Raw genomic sequence first — 23,748 nt, forward strand, 5'->3', positions numbered from 1 at the left:
GTTCTGGCCACCCTGCATCTAGTAACTTCCAAACTTTCTTACAATTCACAGCCATCTTGGTGTTCATCTAAGTTGGGAAGACTGCTTTAAGGGAATTGTATAAAACCTTTAGTCATGGAGTTCATATAGTGTATCACTTCTTTAAAAGTATATACGGTAGAACTTTTGGAATATAAAATAATCCAAAATTATGCACTTAGGTCCAATGAGAACATTTGTGAAATTAATGGGTTTTACTCATAATGGCAACAATAAGAGATTGGTCAATACGCCTCAAATGGTGTAGACCTGCCAATCACTAGCAAACTCTGCTGACTCAGTCTATCCTGGGCATTATTTACATCTTTTAATTTTATATTGTACAGCACCCAGAATCACTTTGGGATAAATACATGATAAGTAAAATATTTTAAATTTGTTTTACATTCCATCAGGAACAACAATAATGTTGTTGTCTAATCTATTGCATGGCAAGGCTGAGAGAATAAAGGGATGTGGGAATACTACTATTGTTCTGCCCCAGCTACGGACCCCAAAGAACACACCACACACAAAGTCTGTACAAACCTTAGTTTACTAAATTAAATCAGTCTTTTTCAAACAAAGGCTGTTAATTAACTTTCTTAACAGCCTACAAAAATCCAAAGAATAAATAATCGTAATCTTACTATGGTTGGCAGAAAGCCCAGAAGCAATTTGCAGGAAACTGATAAGAGAACTAAGATCAAGACGCGAAGGAGAGTGAATGAAGTTGTTCCTTGCAAATTGCCTCAGTCATCGTCCTTCCTTAAATAGGCTAAGGGAGTGTCCAATTAGCCCCAAGCCTTACTCTCAAGGAGACCACCTCCTGAGGAGCCACTCCTGCCTTCTCCTCTTCACTTATGGGAGCTTCTGGCTGAATCCCCTCCTCTGGCACCACATCTTCTCCAGCCTCCTCATTGTCTGACTCGAGTGCCAACTGCACAGGCTGCTGGCGCAGCACCACACCAGCCTCCTCGCTGTCGGAATCAGCTACCAGCTGCACAGGCCACTGATGGGCCACAACAACTATATTCTGAATGTTAGTCTGAAGTTATTGAAAGAAAAATTAGACTGAATTTTTCACACATAGGCCACACCCACCACAGCTCCTCGAAGGGAAAAAACATCACGATATGTCACATGACAGCAACATGACACAGCGAATTTGACACCCATGCTGTAGAGGCTTTCCTAAGCATCAGTATTGCATAACAAAAGGTTCATTTTGTTTAGTTTATAAGGTAAAACCTAGATAGATGACTGACTGACTGAAACAGACAAACAGACAAACAGACAGACAGACAGACAGACAGACAGACAGACAGACAGACAGTTTGGATATCCTGCTATAAATAAGAATCCTGCCTCCAGATACTTTCTGATGATAGCCCCATCTACAGCACATTGTAGTAGTCCAAACAGGAGGTGACCAGGGCATGAGTGACCAAGCAGAGAGTTTCCCTATCCAGGAAGTTGAGCAAAGGCCCTCTAACCACAACTGCTATAAGTGGGCTCAGTTGCCAAATATACACAACCATGTGGGGTCACACAGGAGCAGAGCTTCCTCTGGCACTGCAAAGACTCCCAGGTAGAAATGTGCTGGGTAAGGGGAGTGATGAGAGAGAGGAGAAGATAAAAAGGAGAAGGGAGAAATGGGAAAGATCTAGTTACTTGTATTTAGACTGTATTTTTATTTTGGGGTAATAGTTTGAAATGTAGAGAATTCTATGTCATGAAAAAGAAGAGCTCTGTGTTATATGCTCTAGCTTTATAATAGCTATCATGATTTGCCATACAGACTTGCTAAATTACAGTTGGTGTAACTATAGTCAATGACATGGGTGCATATTTGTGTGCTCGACAAAGAGCTGCCATTTGGAGCACAGGCCCTCAATCTTTTTATAATTGTGTTGCACTTTGATCTGTTGGACTGTAACTCCCATAATCACCAGCTTACCACTAAGTGAAATGTAATTGTGCCTATGAACTTACTCTAGCTTTTCTTTGCTTTAGACTTGCAAAGATCGTAAATGCGAAGATTGATTGCAAAGTTAATGTTCCATTACAGTTGTGACTGTGGACAGTCACTAAATAAGTGAGTCCTGAATGAGAACTACCTGTACTGGAAGCAGCAGTAGCCTTTTTTAAAAAAGAAATTGCTGTTTGTACTTTTGGAATTAATGCGTACAGGAAGTACAGGAAGCATCAACTCTGTTGCATAGCTAAATATCTATGGCAGAGGTTATCAAACTTGGCAGCTTTAAGACTTGTGGACTTCAACTCCCAGAATTCTCCAGCCAGCATAGGTGTGCTGGCTGGAGAATTCTGGGAGTTGAAGTCCACAAGTCTTAAAGCTGCTAAGTTTGAAGATCTCTGGTCTATGGAGATTCTCAGTCATCCAGGTCATGGTTGTCCCAAAGATGCTTTTTCAGGAGGCAACTGGACTTTCTGGCAACTGGTTTTTCTTTGAAGATGTTTCACTTCTCATCCAAGAAGCTTCATCAACTCTGTTGCTAGTCAAAAGTGCCAGAAGCTAAGAGAGCGAATGACATTATAGACAATACCGCATTGTTAGGCAGACTATGTCATTTGCATCATGACTGACCCAGATCACAGAATTGGCACCGTATGACCAATAACATTATACATGTGATGGAAACATTCATGATATACGGTAATAATGTGTAACATCTGTTTATCCCAATTGTTTAGATTTGTATCACAAAGTAAAGTGTATAAAAGATTACCCCGATCAGCTTTACTCCACAGTTTGTGCAATAAATGTGCATGTTGTTATTTCCTGCAAAACAGCAACAACTTTTTGTCATGTCCTTTACACAGACACACAATCATAGAATTTCTCTACATATGACACATTTGGAGCCTAGAAAACAGTTGGGATGGGTGTTGGCAAACTCTTCTCTGTTCCTTACTTATGATAAACTGTCTGTCTGTATATAACTCTGAGGAGCAAGCAAAGCTGACATAACCTTGTGACTAATGAAGAACAGGTATATATAAGGGTGCCCAATAATGGGAGATATTGGAACATTATTAACATGAATTCTGTGCTCTTTCTTTGCAGTTTGGTTACAAGTCCAGGATTGTTCAGTCCAGTTGTAGAGAGGAGAACAAAATGAGCCACCCAGCCCAATATAGAAGGTGCAGAGGGCAGTGGAAGTGAAGCAAGAGGGCTTGAAAATGTCTGTGTGCAGTGATTTTGTGGAGCACATCTGGAAGCCTGGCTCCTGCAAAAACTGTTTCTGTCCCAGAAGTTTTCACCAACTGCAGGCACCATCCCTTAATCAGCAAGTTTGCAGTGAAGCCTTGCAGGATTTGAATGGAATTGGAGCCAAAGTTGAGAATACGCTTTGGGAGGATGAGAGTCTAATTTCCTTGTCTTACTCGAAGCCAACTATTGCTGTTAAACCAACTATGATAACCTCGGATGCTGCTGGTGTGTGGGCGGATGGAAACTTGAATACAGATGTCTCACAGGTAAATGATTATTAAGGGGTGTGGATGGTGTATTTTACAAGGTTGCTTCCGTTGTAAAATTTGTAACTGCCTGGGAGCAATCTTTGTATTTGTTATGGCAGGACTTGCAGAAATGGATTCTTTCAATTTCTTGAGCAGGCAGGGAGAAATTCACCAATCAGCAGCCTCCCAAAAATCTGTTTCTTAGTAAAGTGGGAGATTTTTCAGACATTTATGATATTAATGAGCAAAATGTTTTCAGTTTAAAAGCCAACAGAAGTGCTCAGATACTTCTTGGTACAAAATGACTTTATCTGTTGCACTTGGATTTTTTGATTCTCCAATCCAGTTGAGTTCCCACCATTGCACTGACCAATCCAAAGCACCTTCCAATTGCCCAGGATTGACTTCCAACCATCTGAACTAAATTCATCTGAGATTCAAATATTTTCCAGCTGGGTCCAGATTCTTTGCGAATCACAATGCCAATTGCCGTATTCCCAACATTCTTTATAATACGTGAATAGAATTCAATTTGGAAAAAATACCTCCATAAAGAAAAGTGTTGATTGACACAATCAGCTCATCTCAGTTTTCCACACTTTTGCTGGCTAATGATGTAAGTTTAAGTTTCCTTGGACTGAAATATGAGAATGGTAAGCAAAACAACACGAAATGATTTTTTTTTTAAAAAAAATACCCCTTTACTACTGGAAATAGGAAGGTCTCATGTAAAAGGACCGAGATGTACAATTTTTTCAGATTCAGGCTGACTCACCTGATTGCTGTAAAAATAGCTAAATCTTTTAAAGCATTTGGCAATCTCACCTCAGAATCCGTATGAAAAAAACAAAATCTGTGAACAGTATCATTTTAGCATTTGCAAGTCTCTAAAGAGAAACTCCGAAGAGTTTCTCCCAAACTTGTGGGTATTTAATGAACTTGAAAAAATTGGGCATTTGATGGGCAAGTATATGCTGATAGATGGGCATTGAGCCTAGTACCCTACCTGGCATGTCACCTATCAGTCTAGATTTCAGCAGGACTTCTTCCTGTAGGCAACTGTATTTTTGGAGTGAATGGTTGAGTCTCCCAGATAGAGAAGCTTGAGAAATCAGCTCTCTCTGAACTTCAGTATGAATTGACCAGATTTTGAACTAATGTGCAGGTTGAAATTTTGTTTTATTGACCTTGTTTTATTCATAAAATGCTAATCTACAGTTTACCATTATATCTGTAGTATGTCAGTTTACCATTATGAATGTAGTCAATGTAATGTTTATTTACATAGGCCCCCCAGACTTTACTCATTTATTTTAGTTTAGCTGAAATGATTTTGCTCAAGTATTTGAAGATTCCATGCTATAAAATTATCTCATTTTATAAATTTAAATTTAAAAAAAGTTGTAGCTCGTTTTTTCATAAAGCTGGTTTCCAAATTAGTTAACTGCAAATATTTTAAAACAGTCAATTTTAAACATGCAGTATTAATTAGGCAGCTATCATGAAAGGGCTTCTTATGTTATTAAAGTATTGGAATCGGATTGAGAAGATCCAGGTTGAAAAACCAACACAGTTAAAAGAGCAAAACCTCTCTGGAAAACTGTGCCAGTATATCTTTCAGCCTGGCCTCTGTAATAAATGTGTAGACGGAGGAAATCATGAAGAAGGAATCATGTATGTCATATTCAGCTCCTTAGAAAAATAGCAATGGATAAAAATGTCAAGTATGTTAAAAAAAATATAAGACAAAACTAGCAATAAAACTATTGGTATCATTCCTTTACCCTGATAAAAACAGAATAATCTAAACCAATACACAGGATCATTTTTTTAAAAACCCTCTATAACCCCTCTATCATCTTAATACAACTGTCTGAGCAACCATTAATCTAGTTGGCAGTTTCAATTTTTGTCCAAAGGCATTCTTGAAAGTAAAAGTGATGCTGTTAATGAAAATATTTTTTAATGTTAAAAGTCATGTAGGGAAAGAAACCTGGTGACGCTAAAATGGGTAGACATTGTGCAGGGGAACTGCATTGGAAGTCTATAACCTTACTTATTCAACCCAATGTCTCTGTTTTCTTCTAAACTGCCAAGGACTATATAGGAGGGAGGGAGTATATGGGAGGGATTTGTTTGTTTGTTTGTTTGTTTGTTTGTTTGTTTGTTTGTTTGTTTATCAAATTTCTATACCTCCCATATCACCTATGTGACTCTGAGTGCTTTACAAATAAAAACCGTACAATCAAACACAGAGTTTAAAAAGAATGAAAACAAAGTTAAGGAAGTTTTTTAAAATTTAAAAGCAGACAGAGCACTAGGTTGCATAACTTTAGGTTTAACAAACAATTGGAAATAACAAATACTGTATCCCCTCCCTACGATTGATCAATTAAACTATGCTAAAGTTGCGAACGTTATTAATAGTATGGATCAAGGAACTACCAGTATCTACAGTAGACAAATTGTGAATATTATTAAAATTTCTTCTTTTCAATAAAATTCAGTAGAACTTAAATGTGCCCATCTTTAGTTTTAGCATACTCTATAAATCTATATACGAAAGAAAAGTATAGTAAATCTGTAAAGTGATATAAATTGTTAGTAATTTGATTCATTTTATTTATTGCTTTACAGTAAAAAAAAAATTGCTAAATAAGGTCATAATCCCATTGATTCCAAAGGAGAGTTCATCCACTTACTTAAAAATTGTTAAACATTTTTAAAATCATTATATATATTTTTGGGAAGATGAATATAGCCAAATTATAGAAGATTGTAATTGAGTTGTATACAAAGTATTTTTTATCTTTTATTTATTAATAAAATTTACATGCTGTTCATCTCGTGGTATGAGGTGACATATAAACTTTCATCTGCATATTGGAGAAATGTCTATCTTGCTACATTTCATCTTTGATCAATGCAGGGCAACGAGATCAAAAGGAAGCCTCAGAACATTCCAGAAGATCGTCCTTTATTCCTTGGCCCATCTGGTCCTGAAAGGGCAGAAAGAAATATCTCATACAGTAAAGAGGTATGTGTCCATGGGGATGGGTCAAAGCACCCAGCAAGAGTCATGCCATGCCAATAACTCATGCCAATTTGGAGTCTCAATATGATTTCTGTCACTTCTGAGAAAAATACTCTTCCATCCGCCCAAAGGGAGCAGCAACACCCCTAATGTATTTAATTTCTCCGAGCAAAAGAGTGAAGGTTGGGTGTACTTTCCCTTTAGTGTAAATCATAAAATCTTTGAGAAACCCACAATCAGTGTAGCATGGCCTGATAATGAAAATTATTTTTCAAAATTGCAGGGCCAGGATCCCATGGCCGGTGTATCAAGGATAACAAATTTTGGTGAAGATAAAAGAAGGGTCTTGAACTCATTCTCCAACTTTCATGTGCATGATTCTGTGTATAACCCCTTAAACCCAGAAAGAGACTTACTGGTGTGTCCAACAGATACTGGGCTAAAAAGCAGCAGTTCTTTTGATTTGTCCCAAGGAAGTCCTTACTGTCTTCTGGTCAGAACTTCAGATCAAATTGAAAACAAACCTACAGATAGCAGAGGTAATTCCAGAGAACAGCAGTCCTCCTTTCAAGGAAAGAGCCAAAATGAACCCATCTATGCCGAGAGTTCAAAGAGGAAAAAGATGCAGCATAATAACACTAATACATTGAAGAGTGGCGTCTTGACTATTAGCCCAAGTCAAAATCAACATGATGGGATGAAGACCCTCCATTTGAGCTGCGAGAGGAATTTTCAAGATCCTGGTTCACAAAGAACAGCAACTATTACTATAATGGCCCCACAAACAGAAGATGACCATCGAGCATTTTTTCTTAGCAGCCCAGACTCAGCAGTTGGGGTACAGTGGCCATGTGTTAGCCCCACTATTAGCCCAGACACTGAGAAATCATCTTTCTTTGAGCCTAGGGTGTTGCCACAAGAAAGATGTGATATGAATTCAAGAGACAAAAGTCCAGAGGCTGAGTCTCCAATGTCTAGCAAGAATATGATTGATAGGAGTCCTGCTATTCCTCCAAAGTTGTCCAAAGGAAGCCCTCCTAGACTTGAAGAGTCTCTTCCACAATCAGTCAATTCTTCCATTAAAGCCAGTTCTTCTATTGCTGAAACCTGGGATACTAGCATGCCAAGGAATGAGACAGATGGCACTGTGATTGGGCCTTTGTCGCCCTTGTGTTCCCAGATGAACAGCATTTCCCCAGATGAATCCAGCAGAGGTCCTTTGCCCTCAGGCTCTGAAAGAAGACCAAAATACTACCATGCCTTCTGGCATAGGCCGTGTAGGATTGAGGAAGAAGAGGAGGAAGAGCAAAGAAATGCAGCGGAAATGGAGAATGAAATAACTGTTTCTCCAAGTTTTTCAGTTCAAATAAAACCATGCCCTATTCAAGCAGTTGAGACCGGAGAAATGAATCAATCAACGACCTTTGCTTTTGATGAGCCTGGACCTGAGGAAGTTATAACTCCTCGGCTGCCTCCAAAGAAACCACCCAGGTAAACATTTTTTTAAGTTGCTTATAAATGATCAAAGCTAGGTAGATAGGATAAATGATGTAATTCAGAATGTTCCAGTGATGATTCTCTATTTCCCCTATTCCTGCTTTCCAGTGGAAGCATTTGGGTGTTTCCTAGGATAAAACTTTTGCGGGTATGTATACATATATGTATATATGTTCTTAAGCAGCAGCCTTCTATTTTGTAATTATTTCTAGTTGAACCAGGGTTTCAGAAAACCATTAGCTGCAACTTAATGGAAATGAAATTTTGCTAATGTGTTTTTAAATAGCTTCTGTATTTCAAGCATAAGTTGAAATCAACCCTATTTTTTTCTCATTTTGGAGACTTTTTTTTTTTTTTTTTTTTTTACTATAAGCTGATAGACAAAAATAGCATTTCAGATGATTGAGCAGTGAATCAGTCATTTTTCTGGAACAGTCTCTCTTCAAGTGCAAACAAAAGCACATTGCTGGTCAGAGGAAAACAGATGTGCCTGAATTTCTCACTCTTCTGACAAGAACTTCATTGTGTTGCTCTGAGTAAGTTCATCCTGCTGAATGACTATCTGTAGAGACCAAGAAGAAATTGTAAGGAAAAGCCTGTGACTATTAATTTGGAAAATCAGAAATTAAGTATTGTGAAGTATTTTTTCCAAGAGAAAAATTAAAATTGAAGGGGGGGGTGAGTTAGAGTAGGCTCCAACCTGGATTTTCCAATGTGTAGAACTAAAATCCCAGTTAGCATCCATGTTGATTAAGAATGATGGAAATTGTAACCCAGTGAAAGGAGGAAGTGGGGAGAGGGCACTAAATTAGAGAAAGCAAAATTATTAAAATATGGTCCTCTTATTTGTTCCTCTTTGTTTTCTATGGGTAATTCCCTAAATTTCTGCACACTCCTGGGTGAGTAAAAGCCAAATAATTAGGCTTTTTTTCCTTTGAGCTGATATATCCAGGCTGAGAATAGAGCACAGGTTCAGTCACTAAGGCTGAGTAATGAATATTAACATGAGTAACAGCACCTTGCTTATGTTGTATGGATGAAAATACAGTGAAAAGGTTTTTATTTACATTGACCCAGACACTGAAAGAGGTGGTCCTTGTATAACAACCACTTGTTTGGTGATTGTTCAAACTTATGATGGGAGTGAACAAGTGGTAGTTACAAGTGGTGCTCATATTTATGGCCATCAGTGCATTCTGTGGTCACATAATAATGATGTGAGATCCTGCCAGCTTCCAACAAGCAAAGTCAATGGGGAAGCTGGCAGGGAGTTAGCCCTACATGAGATCAATTAGGGTGGCCTCATCCATCATACCACTGTTACTATTGGAACATAATATGATTATTACCTGTACCATATCAGTTGTTTGAAATGATTTGTTGACTTGGTCTAGTGTTACATATGTATTAAATAAACCATGGTTGACCCAACAAGGACTTGGGAAACAACTTTGTTATAAATTGCTGCCTTTGAAAATATCTGGAACATTCAGAAATAAAGGAATTTGCATTCCATAAGACAGTGCCTCCAACTTGAGAGAGTTGTAATAGTTTCCAGTAATTTTTTTCAAGTTCAGTTAAAATTTAATGACTTAGGTCAGTGGCCAATGAAAATGCATCAGGATCAAAGGTTTATGACTCTTCGTGATTAAACATTAGTTTCAGAGTTGACTCCTGTTGAAGGGATTAAAATTGATCCCCTTAGCATGGTGTTGGCCCATCTGTAATCTAAGAATATAGATTTAAGACATATTAAGAGAAAACGTTTTTTCATGATTCTCCTCATGGGAAAAAGATGGGCCCTGCTTCAGATGTTGGCTTGTGAATAGATAGAAGGGACTCATTAAATTAGCCCCATTATGTATCTCAGGAAAGCTGCTTGGCTGTTTATCTCGAAATTCAATTCAGGGAATGCTTAAATAAAATGGAATTAAAGTTTCTATTTTTAGAGGCTGTGTTACTTCATTTTTAAACTCTTGCGCAGAGTGGCAGAAGGGATGAACAGTTCTTTGTTTCAGTCAATAGTCAGCGATCAGTTAACCTCACAAAACATAATCATCCTTTATCTGTTATGTAAAAGGAAAATGGATCTTTGTGTATCATTCAAATGTGCTGCAGGCAAGACTGGAAAAGAAGAATAGAGTTGACAGGGAAATGTAGTAATTTTTAGCACTTAAAGCCAGAACCCTTTTTGAAGAGGGAAATACAGAACGGCCATATAAAAACCACATCGCTTAGGAGGATGGAGAGAGGCAGGGAGCAGTTTGTAACCTACGTTAAACTCCTGTTCCAATTAGCCTTGCCAGTATGGCCAGTAGTGAAGGTTGATGGAACATCTGGAGGCATAAAGCTCTGTTAGAAGCCACAATCACATTAAAATGACATCTTGCTCATTGTCTCATCGCAAAGATAATGCAATTACATAATTTGCATCTGGCACATCTGTGGCTAACACAAATTGCATGAGTACATCATTTGGGCAATGATGTCATGAAGTGTTTGCTGTCATTTGCCCACCAGGATACCTATGTCTGGAGTAATTGCTTATAATGCAGACTTTTTCTCCATCTAAATTAGGATGGAGAAAAAGTCTTAGGAATCAAATTGTGCTGATATCCTAAATTAAGGATATTGAACATTAGAGCTGTAATGCATGAAAATAAATGAATAGAACTTGCTTACTCTTTCACACACATATGGACAACATGATTGCGTTGTGCATCTTTTTGTTGTGTATATTCTAATCATCAGTCATTTTTCTGTATTTTGAAGAAAGCTACTCCAGATGTCCTAAAGGTGCTTTTTTCAAGAGGCATCTAGACTTCCTTGTTTTTCTTAGAAGATTTTCTGTTTCTCATCCAAGAAGCTTTTTCAGCTCTGACTGGATGGTGGGGAATGGAAGGATTTATATTCCTTGCAAATCCTTCCATTTCCCACTATCCTGTCAGAGCTGAAGAAGCTTCTTGGATGAGAAGCGGAATGTCTTCAAAGAAAAACAAGGCAGTCCAGTTTCCTCTTGAAAAAGCACCTTTGGGACAAGCATGACCTGGATGATTGAGAATCTCCATAGACACTCTTCCAGATGTTATCTCCCTCCCCGTTATATCTACATATTTTTACTTTTTGAAAAGATGTTTCATTTTTGCAAAAGGAAGCACTACCATTCAATTAAGCATGGAATCTTCCCCTTCAATTGTAATTAGGGGACTTTGGTTTCCATTTTTAAGTGAAGCAGTTTAATGTGCCAATGAGATGCCGCCTTTCTTTTGCATCATTCACTTGAGTTCTGGAACAGTATCCTTGACTCCCTAACTAAAGGCACGATGTAGAGAAAGTGAAATTAAACATTTGCACATTCAGATTTTTTAAAAATATAAACCACTGTGGAAACTGGACAGAACTCATTTGTGACTAAATACAGGTAGACCTTGATTTATGACCGATCGCTTAGTGACTGTTTGAAGTTTTGACGACTCCCCTCCTCCCAAAAGCTACTTACAACCCTGTTCTGAAGTTCTGGTAGCAGCCCCCTCCCCCATGGTCATGTGGTCGCATTTTGGTTACTCGGCAACTGGCCTGCATTTATGGTTATTTGTAGTGTTTTGCAATCACACAACCACCATTTATGATACTTTTGCTGGAAACTGGTGTTTTGCTTCCAATTTCCAGTAAAAACCTCCCCATAGCAATGGGTTTGCTTAATAACTGCCACATTCGCTTAATGACTACCTCACAAAAGGTCATAAAATCACATGACCATCACAACTTACAACCATAATTGCCAGGCTCAATTACCGTCGTGAGTTGAGGAGTACCTATAATGCACAATTGAGCCAGACTGATTGATCCAACCTAATTTGACCTGTTCTCAACATGAGGGAGAGACCAGGGAACGATTATAGAAAAAGTTTTTTCTATTCTCCTTTGCTTTTAGTTCTGATAGAAGATAACTTCTTATTCTTTAGCAGGTCTCTCAATAGCCCAGGAGTTTTTTTGGTGAAGAATTGTACATGCTTTTTAATGGGACTGCCAATCTCCTCTAAGTTCTTTTTCAACCACAGCATAATGGAGCTATTTATCTTTGTTTTTCTTGGTGAAACTGATATTTTTTTAACTTCAACTATTACCTTTTTAAATGGGTGAATATTGAAGTTTTCATTTATAGGTACAGAAAAAGTGGTGCTGATGAAGGTTATTATTTCACACTTTCAATCCGATGAACTCAATTGCTATTCTAAGACTAGCACAAGACTATTTTTTGGGTTGTTTACTCATTTGCACCTGCCAAGGACATTACTTCAAAGCTGCCAAATGCCCCACTTCTTTCAAATATTACCTTTGGCTAAAGCCTTTGCAGAAATGTCCCTCTATTCCACTGATCGGGACAGCAAAATGCAGGAACAAAGGAGAAAGAATATCTTTTTTTTTTTGGTTTCAATATTTTTCAATAGAGCAATACTTCTGTGAACTGTGACTTCTTCAAAAATTAGTGTTTGGGACTTTTTCAGAATGTTTTTTTTTTTAGGGGGCCATGACTTCATTGTTGTAGTGATACTAACAGAATAGTATTTGGTTTTCTTCTGCATTAATAAGTTTTATGGTCAGGTTCAAACTGAAATCCAAAGAACATGCAAGTAAGATGTGCTGTTTATGGCTGGAAAACGGAAAGCCAAACTTGAAAATAATGAGTTGTAAAACTTATGATCTAGGAATTCCCATGATTTTTTTCATTGCTAATACAATTTTCAGACAACCAGCAGACATCACCAGATGGAGTTCCCAGAAATCCGTTTGACTATATTTTTGGTAAAAAAAAAAAAAAAAAGATGGAAGAGCTTGGTTGTAACAGCAAAGATATAATCGAGTTCACTATGGAACAGATCAAAAACTGCTTATGTGCGAGTTCCAAGTCAAGAGAACAAAGCCAATCAGTTTCTGCAATATGGGAACCAGAGGAACTATGGAACGAAATCAAAGAAATCTTAAGGATGAATGTAAAGGGAGACTGCCAAAGATCAAGAAACAGAAAAAAGCAAACTGGATGTCAGAACAGTTGGTAGAAATTGCTGAGAAGAGAAGCCAATAAGAAAACTAGAGTTTAAATTAAGTTTTCAGAATGAACTTAACCAAGAAGTTCTGAAAGCTGTTAAAAGAGACCAGAAGCAACATCATAATGATTTCTGTAAAGGCAATGAAGATGAGAACAGAGACGGAAAAACAAGAGATGTCTTTTTGAATAATCTCTGAACTAAACTCAAATTAATATGCAAAAGGATGCCAGTGGAGAGAATCTGATTTCAAGAAGATCAAACAAATATGGAATATGATGAAATTTAAAAAGAGCTAAATTTAGCTAAAAGTAGTTAAATGAAAGCTATCTTAAAAAATATTCCCTATTCACATTCACAATTATCTTTGGTGTTAGAAGATTAAGTTATATCAGAATTCCAAGAATTCCAATTAGTACCAAGTCACAAGGCTACAGTGACTGATGAAATATCTATAAAAATATAGCAGCCAACAGAAGAAGAAGCAAAATTGCCACTGATGCACATTGGACATTAGACAATCAAGAACCAAAAATACAAAAAAAGGCAATATGTGCTTAATTGACTATAGAAAGACCTTTTATAGTGTTGATCACATCCAGTTGTGGAATGTCCTTAGAAAAACAATCATCCTAGAACATCTTATTGTCCTCATGCAAAACCTATACACAGGGCAATAAGCCACAATCAGACAGAACTAAGCATGGAAAATCCAAAGCACCAGAAGGACCATGAATCTTGTCAAGATTAAGCCTGTTCCTCCCCAACAATATCCAGGCACTGGGATAAGACTTTGACAGCACTACTTGTTCTACAGAGGGTCTAGATGTACAGATGGGAATCTTCAGCTGATTGATAATACCTGACCTTGCAAAGATGACCTCAACAAGCAGCTTCATTTAGATATTAAAAAGAAGGGGACAAGAGCTTCAAACCTGTGTCATCCTATACAAACCAGGGACATCTGACTCCCTCCCTCCTTTCCTATCAATTTGACTAGAACCAAATTCACTAGGCATAATGAAAAGAGTAGTACCACCTTGCAGCCTGCGTCCCAATATCAGTCTCCACAATCAGAACGATATTGTTATCATTGTACTGCAAGCAACTAAGAAATCTAGGAGAAGCAAGGTAATTGCATCACCCATCCTGGATTAATAGTTAATAGTTCTCAGCAAATGTTATCAGTGCTACCTATACCCCAGCCTGAAAGATACTGAAAAAGATCCAGATAATCTTCCTCCCAGTCTGTCTGAAGTTGCAGCCTAACTATTGTCTCAACAACCTTCCTTAACAAGGGATAGGTTGGAGACCAATCAGAAACTTTTCATAACAGTTTATTTCAAGCAATTTGAACCTCCTCCTCCTCAAATATGAATTCATCCCTGGGTATATCCAATCATATATTGCACTCAACAATAAACTAAAGGGCCACCATCAGTGAGCTGTTGGACAGCATTACTTGGCCTGTTGTGTGGATGTTTGGGTGGTTCAGGGGCGGCGAATTTGTGGTGGGTGGGGGTGTGTTTGTGGATTGTTATGTGTGTTGGGCCTTGTCCTTGAGTGTTAAGTGAATTTTGTTGTATGGGTATACTGTGTATATACGTACAATGACAATAAAATTATACTTATATATAATCTCTTAGGAGGACTTAACCAGCCAGTAAAAACACACATCAAACAAACATGCTGATTAACACTGTCCATTTCTTTAAGAAGTACAGGATCAAACACAGTGTCTCTAAAGGTGGTCTACTGACTTTTCACTTCCCACCACTGAGAGCTCAGGAGGTTATTTTCTAAGTTGACAAAAATATATCTGAGCTTTGTTCCCCAAGCAGCAATGCTTTTACAGTATACATCACTTTTATTCCTATTCAGAAAATGCATTTTATATAAAGCATAACACAATGGGAACAAATAGAACTCTTCCACAATGACTTCCTGCAATCAGTGCTGCAGTGCTTTGCAAAGGCAGCTAGCTTGCTTATAAAAAGAATTTCCAGTCCTGAAATGATGCCATTAAATAATGATATTCTTTTGATGAAATTAGTGTATTGTCAGATTTTTTTGAACCGAAGTCAGGTCTTCTGATTTTATATAACATTTGATGATAGAGTAAAGTATTGTTGAGTGCCAAATAAGTGACTCTGCTGGTTTCTCCTATTCATCCAGCTATTTGGTTTAGTTCTGTTGAGTTTTGTTGATATTTTTTTTATATATTATACTTCCATGTTTATTGTGGGTTTTCAAATTAACATCTTCTTCTGTGGATGGAAAGGATAAGTTATTCATATTGCACAGATAAATGTTAATAAATTTTAAAAGGTAAAATTCAATAGTCCTTGGCAGTCCAGAAGATTAGCAAACAAAGTAAAATAATTCCTGAATAAACATACATACTGTATGACTGGATTGTTGCTGTAGTTGAAAAATCAGAATCAGATGGACATGGATTTAAGTTTATGGCATATATAAAAGGTTTAGGCAAACTAGTTATTGTATAACTAAAGTGCGTGATAGACTTTATTTTTTAACATAAAATATAAAAACCTTAACAGACCTATACTTATCGAATATTTTAATAACAGAGACCAATGGACCATGATAATATTTAATAGACCAATCTTTTTTTAAAAAAAATAATAATTGTGAAGTTCTTGAGTTTTAGCTTCTTATGTTTGAAATGTCTGAATCAACTTCAAGCAATAAAGTCTGTTTATTTTTATTCCAAGAGTTCCACCTGAAGCCATGTTTTCATCCTTGTTTATGTTATAGCTATGGCTTTCAATGACAGACTTTGAATCCAAATGCTATGTAAAAGGAACTGCCCCCATGCTTACCCGTTGAGCTTTATTGCTCTTTAACAGAAGAATTTTAAAAACATTTATATAAAAAAATTTTTATAACAACTGGAAAGCCCAACCAAACCTTTAATGTGCTGCCCTGTTTCTAACACCTCTAGGGAGGGTTGACTTCTAAGAAGGAACAAATAATTCCTTATTTACACTAAAGTATTGCATTCTTAGTGGACAAGACCCTTTCTGGGATTGAGTATATTCCCAAAGGTTTACAGATGAGAATTAGAATTGCAAGAGTTTTAGGAGGTGATTTGGGATCTACCTTTGCTGTTGAATGAGACTTTAGGAATAGCTGGGGATGCAGGTCTTTGTGTTTAATACATGGTGAAGATGTTTGGACTGAGAAAATACAAGTTCTACTCCTGTACTTCGGGGGAAGAGGAATGCTATATATTTTCACCGGGAGGGAGGGAGAAAGGATGGAAGGGAAGGGAAGGGAAGGGAAGGGAAGGGAAGGGAAGGGAAGGGAAGGGAAGGAAGGAAGGAAGGAAGGAAGGAAGGAAGGAAGGAAGGAAGGAAGGAAGGAAGGAAGGAAGGAAGGAAGGAATTTACCACTAATTGTGTCATCCCAACTCTACTCTGCCCTGTCCAAAAATAAAGTGAGTAGTGGACTTGGGCCAGTCACTTTCTTTCAGTTCTAAAAAGAAGTCAATGGCAAACCACTTTTGGGGGGAGAGGGGAGCTTGCCAAAAAAACTGCAGGGATTTCTCCAAAATTCAGACAAAATTGAACAGGAAAAAGAACCTCGCTCAGAGTTACATGATAGTCCCTAAACTGTCTTCTATCCAGAGACTGACAAATTTAGTACTTACTTAAGTTTATAAATATACCGCTACACCTTTATCTGTTTCTTTTTATGTCTTGTTGTAAGAGGCAACTTTGTATGTACTACATCTTGAACAAAATAAAGCTACAAGAGAAAAAGACCGATACAAACTGAAGCAAATCTAGCAAAATCGAGGGGCTCTCAAACAGACCTACTATAATTCTTCAAAAGCAACTTATGTATTGCATACATTTACCATATTTTATGGCATCTCTCCCCCCTCCCCCCCATTTCTAGGCGTCATCTACAAACAACAAAAAATGATGAACTGGAGCAGCTCAATAGTGATTCTACTGAAAGCCTCAGGGGATCAACAGCCAGCTTGAATTTGGATACAAATCCACTCGGCAGTGGAGGTAGTTAAATTTTGTGTACCAGTGTGGGATTGCGATGATTACAGTATGTAAGAAACATATTCTGCGGATGAAATGATTTGTACTTTGCATTTCTTCAGTTGATCCAAAAACAAATTTGCCCTATAAAATCAGCTTGCCACTTTTCCAAAGACTCTTGGGAGCCATCTTCTCGGGAGGACTAATTTATAAAGCTTGTTGATTCATGAATTGGGAAGATATTGCAGGGATGCAAGAACACCAGTCAGTAGTGAAGTAATATATTGTTTTTTAAAATGCCATGCTTCAGACAACTTTGGTTTTTCAATATGTAACACTGAACAAGCATGCTTTTTACCAGGTTGTCATATGGCTGATTTTCTGCTTTACTCTGTTCCAGCTTCATTTCTATAAGACAGTCAGCAGTGTTTGCCTATATGACAAAATGTCTGTGATCTTCAAAACACTGTGTGGCACTAACTTCTACCTTTCAGTAGTGTTTCTTTATTATACTTAGTGATTCATTTCCCATATTAGTCAGTTTATTATAATCTTAGATTAGTACGCCCTATGAATATACAACATGCGTTATTCTTAGTTTCCACTACAGAATTTGTTGTAAATGTTCTTTGAGGTCTACCCTCCACACAAAAACTCCAGTTTTAAGGTTCTTGTTGCTACTAGTTTGATTTTAAAATATATGATTTCACCACCTTCTCCAAAACCTTCTCCCCAAAAATGAAATGTGAGCAGTGAAGCAACAGTTATCCAAAATGACTGAATCAAGAAAAGATCCCATCAGATGGCACATCCCCCTTCCTCAAAGAAATGTTTTCCACTTCCCAAATCTAGTCACACAGAGTGAGTTTAACCACCCTTACTAACCAGATAGGTCTAGATCCAGATAGGTGGCAGAACCCATAGAGCCCTATCTAAATCCTTGGCCTCCACAGGCCCCCACACTTAAATACGGTAACTTGAACAGCCTGTCAACCTATGTGGTTTTGCTTTATTGATCCCATTTCTTCTTCCACAAAAAAAACCTTGCTAGAAGCATTACATGCCCATAAGCATTATATGCCCAGAGTATAGTGAATAGTTCTGCCACAAAATGCAATGCTATCTACCTATTTCCCCCAAAGTCAGGGGATAGAGTCAAAGGGTATGTGATATATTTACAAGCTGACTTGAGGATCAGCAGCAAAAACAAGAAATATGAGATCATTTTTGTCAGAAGTACAGAAAAACTGCTGACAGCATTATGATTTCACAAATCAAGTGATCCAACTTTGGGGGGGAATGGAATATAGCGTAGACACATGTTGTACAGATCAAATGCTACATCTGTGTAACATGTGACAGAAACAATGGTCCAGTTTGTGACCCATTTTGTCATATGTAAAATGAACTGAGCCTGGGGCCATTACTGTTGTTGTCTTCTGATAATCCAGTTGAGTGCCCAGAAAAGCTTTGCTGCACCAGGGATCCATGGTTGTGGTTGCTTAACAGCCATTGTTGCCCAGGTCAGTGATATTGATATATGGGAAATTATTTGTTCCCATACCATATTTGGTAGTAAAAGATATTCTCAGTAAAGAATTCTGTTCTTTACTTCTGTGTTTCATTTTTAGATAGAACTTTAGAACTTGATACTAGGCTCATGTTGCAAAATGCCTTTATCTACGCTGCCAAGATTTTCTGGCTTATAATTATCTTACTTGTCTATGTATGTTTTAGGAGAATTGTGCAAAATGAGTCTTCATTCCTCCAACCATACCAAGAAATCTGCCTTGCCTTCCGTTCATTTTTCCGCATGCTTGACTGAAAACACGGCACCGTGCAAAACTGTGGAGCCTCCTCCTCTGCCCCAAAAGAAAACTGTCAGCAGAGCTCTTTCATCACCTGATGGATTTTACTGGGGCTCATCCTCTCCATCCAAAGCAGCAGTCTTCCCGAGCCTCAAGCTGAACTCCAGTCAATCAGAAAGTAACGTCTGTATCCAAGAAAAATCCCTCTTTTGTTCTAACCTGGGAATCAACCATCATACAATTTCCTCCTCTGAGTCTCTGGGGAAAAACTTCATAGCGTCCACCACTACTCCATTCACAAGTTCTGCTAAGAACAGCAGCCTTTGTGGCTTTCAGGATAGAAACCTTCCATCTCGTTCTTCCTCACAGCACAGTATATCCACCCAGGTCTCCTCAGGTTCTAGCCTTCAGCTCCATAGCCTCTTCAGCAACATCAACAGCAAAGAAGGCATATATACCAAGTTAGGAGGACTCTATGCAGAATCCTTGCGCCGCCTGGTCTCCAAATGTGAAGAATATTTTATGCATGATCAAAAAAGTGAGCTGCGTTTTAGTGAGAACTACTGGCCTTTCTTCAAACTTACGTGTAACAAACCATGCTGTAATGCGGGAGATGCAGTATATTTCTGTGCAACATGTGCCAAGGATCCTTCTAGCACTTATGCAGTGAAAGTAAGTAGTTAAAGAATATCGTTTTGTAATGTAGGGGTAGGAAACATTTCTCATTTCTTATACCCCCCCCCTTTCCAGGAAATGTATCAAGCCAAGAGTTAAAGCCAGAGCCAAGAAGGAGCAAGTGCTCCCATCCTGCAAAGTCCTTTTTGTCTTTGTGACACTTCAAATAACTAGAGGCGGAGACAACTCTCCAGAAGCAATGCAAAGGTCCAGAGAGCAGGTGCCAGAGAGCAGGTAAACCTAGAACTAAGGAGAAATTTCTGAACAGTGAGAACAATTAACCAGTGGAGTAGCTTGCTTCAGAAGTTGTGGGTGCTCCATCACTGGAGGCTTTTAGGAAGAGATTAGACAGCCAGTTTGTCCAGAATGATATATGGTCTCCTGCTTGAGCAGGTCTTTTTGGAGATTTTACCTGGATTAGACAATTCCTTTCAAATGGCAAAATTCAGGGGCAAATAGCAGCTAGCACTAACATTCCCTTTTAACAGGAAAGTGAAGTGTCTGGAGTCAGGCCAAGAGGGTGTGTAGCTGGGATTGTTGTCCTGGCACCCCTTTTAGTGCCAGGAGAGCCGAACAATCAGGAAGTGAGTCTTGACCCTTCTAACATCATTTGAGCACAAACAGTTGCCAAGAACTTCATGAGGCCTTGAATTCCTGTGATTCATGAGACTCCTCCATGGGTGAAAATGAGTCATCCTTTCCAAGACATTTGGCCATGTAGGGCAGGACTTCCAGAATATTCCGGTGCTCAAACCCACCAGAAAGCCTGAGGCTTCCCTGGCAGTTGCCACCTTCATTCTGGTTTTTGGTTTTGTAAGTTTTTAAAGGGTGCTCTGGCATAATTGCACATCCTTAAGAAAAAATGCCACCATCCTTGAACTTTCCAAAAGAAAAAAAGGATATTTTCAAATTATTTCACTCACATAATTTTGATTGTCACTTCCTGATCTTAGTTCAAGATACAGTTACATCTTTTCAATCCAAAGAGGCTGGAGATGGTTTTAGTCACATAAATAAAGAAGTCAAGAATCGGCATTACTTTAGTTCCGCTGATCTCTTTGCCTTTTGTGGATTGTGGCCTTAATTTTCAATGCTGGGCACGAAGTGTTGTCTGCATGGATGGCAGTTTCACAAAAGGAAAGGGCTTGCTCTTCTGTCAGTCAAGCAATCACATGGCGTGTATTCACAATGGGTGTTTAAAATAGTGTGTGCAATTGCTAGGAAAGGAAATAAGCCTTTTTTGTGTGTTCATTGCAGACCACACGTGTGTATGCCTATCTTACAGAATGTATCTTTATTGTCTCAGGACAGCATCATAAGGCCGAGTCCAGAAAACTAAGAACTAAGTTAGGCTGCCATGTGGGAAAATCTAGTTAAGCAGTTTGGGACAATCCTTTCATTTTTCACTGCTTAAATATTTGATTGATTGACATATTTCAGGGCTTAGTCACTGAGCTAAATAATTTTCCCATGTGCCTCTCTTATGTTGCAAAAAAGAAGGCACAACTCATAAAAGAGAAAAACTACATCATCATCATTGCTTGAAGTCAGCCTAAATTTTGCCAGCAGTTTCAGGCCTGCTTGAAATTTTGAGCTAAAATGTGGATCTTGTTATGAAATAACATCATTTTGATTTATTTAATTTAGTCATTATGTTGAATATCGAAAATCTGGAGCATTTCACATAATATCCAAACTCCTCTTTTTTTCTTTCTGCCATTTGCAAGAGGTGGATGGGATAGCCTTGCATAATTTGGGGCTTTTAGCATACAATACAAGGAGGACCACAATTTTTATCTGTATTTTTTTAATCCAAGTTAATAATGAGACAGGTTCTTTGAGTAAATTGCAATCCAGGAAGAGATTTAAAACAATCCTCTTTTTAAAAACACTTTTGGGAGATCTTGTAGTATACGTAGTGTAATATATTATTCATATTAAACTTCATTTTTTATGGATGTTCCTAAAGTTTTAGATCCTGAAATGTGTGTGTCTGCTTGAAACAAAACAATAAATCAATTTACATTTGAAGAAAAAGATTAAAAAAAGCAATAGCAATGAAAATCATATTTTTGCTCATGGGAGTCCAATAGAAATGGAGTCAATAATAGTTTAAGGAATATTAATTGTAGTATTAATAACAACAATATAAGAGTGTCAATGTATATTACACTTTTTTCCCTGTTCAGTTGTCAGGGAAACTTATTCTTGGAAACTGTCTAAACAAGTTGCTGTAGTTTTCTTGGCAAGGTTTTTCAGAAGTGGTCTGCCATTGCCTGCTTCCTAGGGACGAGAGGACGTGATTAGCCCAAGGTCACGAGCTGGCTTTGAGCCCAAGGCAGGACTAAAACTCACAGTCTCCCAGTTTTTAGCCAGATGCCATCACCATTACAGAAAACTGTTCTTTACTGCAGCGGCCCACAACTTTTTGAGCACCAGGGACTGGTTCTATGGAGAGAGGTTTTTCTGCAGGTCGGAGGGGGCGTGGTTTTGGGTGTGGCCTGCATCCTGCAGATGGGGCTTTGCTTTTTTGTGCAACCCAGTTTCTGGCATGCTGCGGCCCAGTGTTGGTCTGCGGACCAGGTGTTGGGGACCCCTGCTTTACATAGTATCATAAGGGGGGGGGAATAGTCTAGAGACAGGTTGTCTCCATTTAGAATAGATTTACAGAAAGGGAATGGGGGATAAGAAAAACCTAAGAGAGTAAACCAGTACAAATGGGTTCAGGTCTAAATTACTCAGTAGAGGTCAAGTAATATGAACACTAGAAGGGTTCCTCCAGTTCTGATCCTTCCTCACCTTCTGCTCAATCGTAACTCCCTGTCCCTGATATTTAGCAGTGATTGGTAGCTCATGCTGTAAAGGTATTTGGAATTCAATTTATATCAGACCCAGTAACCATGATACAAAAGCTAAAAGCTATCTGGGAACCATAGGCTAACATATCTGAAATTGCTCTTTAGTTCAAAACTTCTCTAGATACCTCTTCCATGACTCAGCTGTTTCCCACTCAGCTGCATGTATATCTGTTTGCTTGCTAATTGCTTTAAGGAATATCTTTGCCTCTGTATCCACTTCTTTGTTTCCTAATCAGTTTCCAGATGTTAGTGACATTTTCAATCTTTGCTTGTACTTTTTTCTCATAGATATGTACATACCAAGACATTAAAGCTGCAGCATCCTGTATTAGCCCTTCTATTCCTGTTCACTTCAATATCCAGCAAGACTGTGGGCATTTTGTAGCCACTGTGCCCTCCAGCATGGTGAAGAATGCTTCCATGGACAGCCAGTGCCCTTCCCACGTTGCCACTGAGCAAGAGTGTGTGGTTGTCATTACCCGTGAAGTGCCACACCAGACTGCTGCTGACTTTGTGGGAGTTGCTGAAACTTTCCATAAAGATGAGCCGGACCTGTATGAGAGGAGAGTGTGTTTCTTGCTGTTACAGCTTTGCAATGGGTTGGAGCATCTTAAAGAGCACAATGTCATTCACAGAGATCTCTGCCTAGAAAACCTGCTGCTGGTGCGCTGCAAACCTTTCATAGGCTGCGGCAGGACCAAAAATGACAAGCATCTGCCAAGGCTCCTCATCACCAATTTTTTAAAAGCCATGCAAAAGCCAGGCACCGGTGAATCCAAAGCAAAGAAGAACCAGGCCCGGTTAGCTCCAGAGATTGTATCTGCCTCCCAGTTCAAAAAGTTTGACGAATTCCAAACTGGCATTCTCATCTATGAGCTTCTGCACCAGCCTAACCCGTTTGAAGTTCAGACCCGCCTCAGAGAACAAGGATACAACCAGGGTGACCTCCCTGCCCTTCCCAACCTTTCCATTTATTCCAGTGGGCTCCAGAAACTTGCACATTTGCTCCTGGAAGCAGACCCAATCAGACGTATCCACATCACAGAAGCGAAGCGGATTCTTCAGTGTCTGCTTTGGGGTCCTAGAAAAGACATAGCGGATCAGCCACTAAAGCACAAGGAAGCCCTTCATGGAGCTCTTCAGAACTGGATTGACATGAAACGGGCTTTGTTAATGATGAAGTTTGCCGAGAGGGCAGTGGATGCAGAGCACAATGTTCAGCTGGAGGACTGGCTTTGTTGCCAGTATCTGGCCTCTGCAAATCCCTCCTCTCTCTTTAAGTCTCTGAAACTTCTTCATCTCCTCTGA

The 23,748-nt window shown here is 38.6% G+C and overlaps 1 protein-coding gene across 1 annotated transcript; it reads left to right on the forward strand.

The window, feature by feature from the left end:
- The first annotated feature begins 1,557 nt into the window (after positions 1-1,557).
- Positions 1,558-23,748, forward strand: PRAG1 (PEAK1 related, kinase-activating pseudokinase 1). Its single transcript, XM_070934476.1, has 7 exons — positions 1,558-1,624; positions 3,197-3,519; positions 6,431-6,538; positions 6,819-8,026; positions 17,005-17,123; positions 18,837-19,579; positions 22,729-23,748. The coding sequence occupies exons 1-7, from the start codon at positions 1,558-1,560 to the stop codon at positions 23,746-23,748; spliced, it is 3,588 nt and encodes a 1,195-aa protein (XP_070790577.1).

Source organism: Pituophis catenifer, unplaced genomic scaffold, assembly GCF_029215685.1.
Source record: "Pituophis catenifer annectens isolate HBS135680 unplaced genomic scaffold, rPitCat1.0.hap2 SCAF_2, whole genome shotgun sequence".
Classification (NCBI taxonomy): Eukaryota; Metazoa; Chordata; class Lepidosauria; order Squamata; family Colubridae; genus Pituophis; species Pituophis catenifer.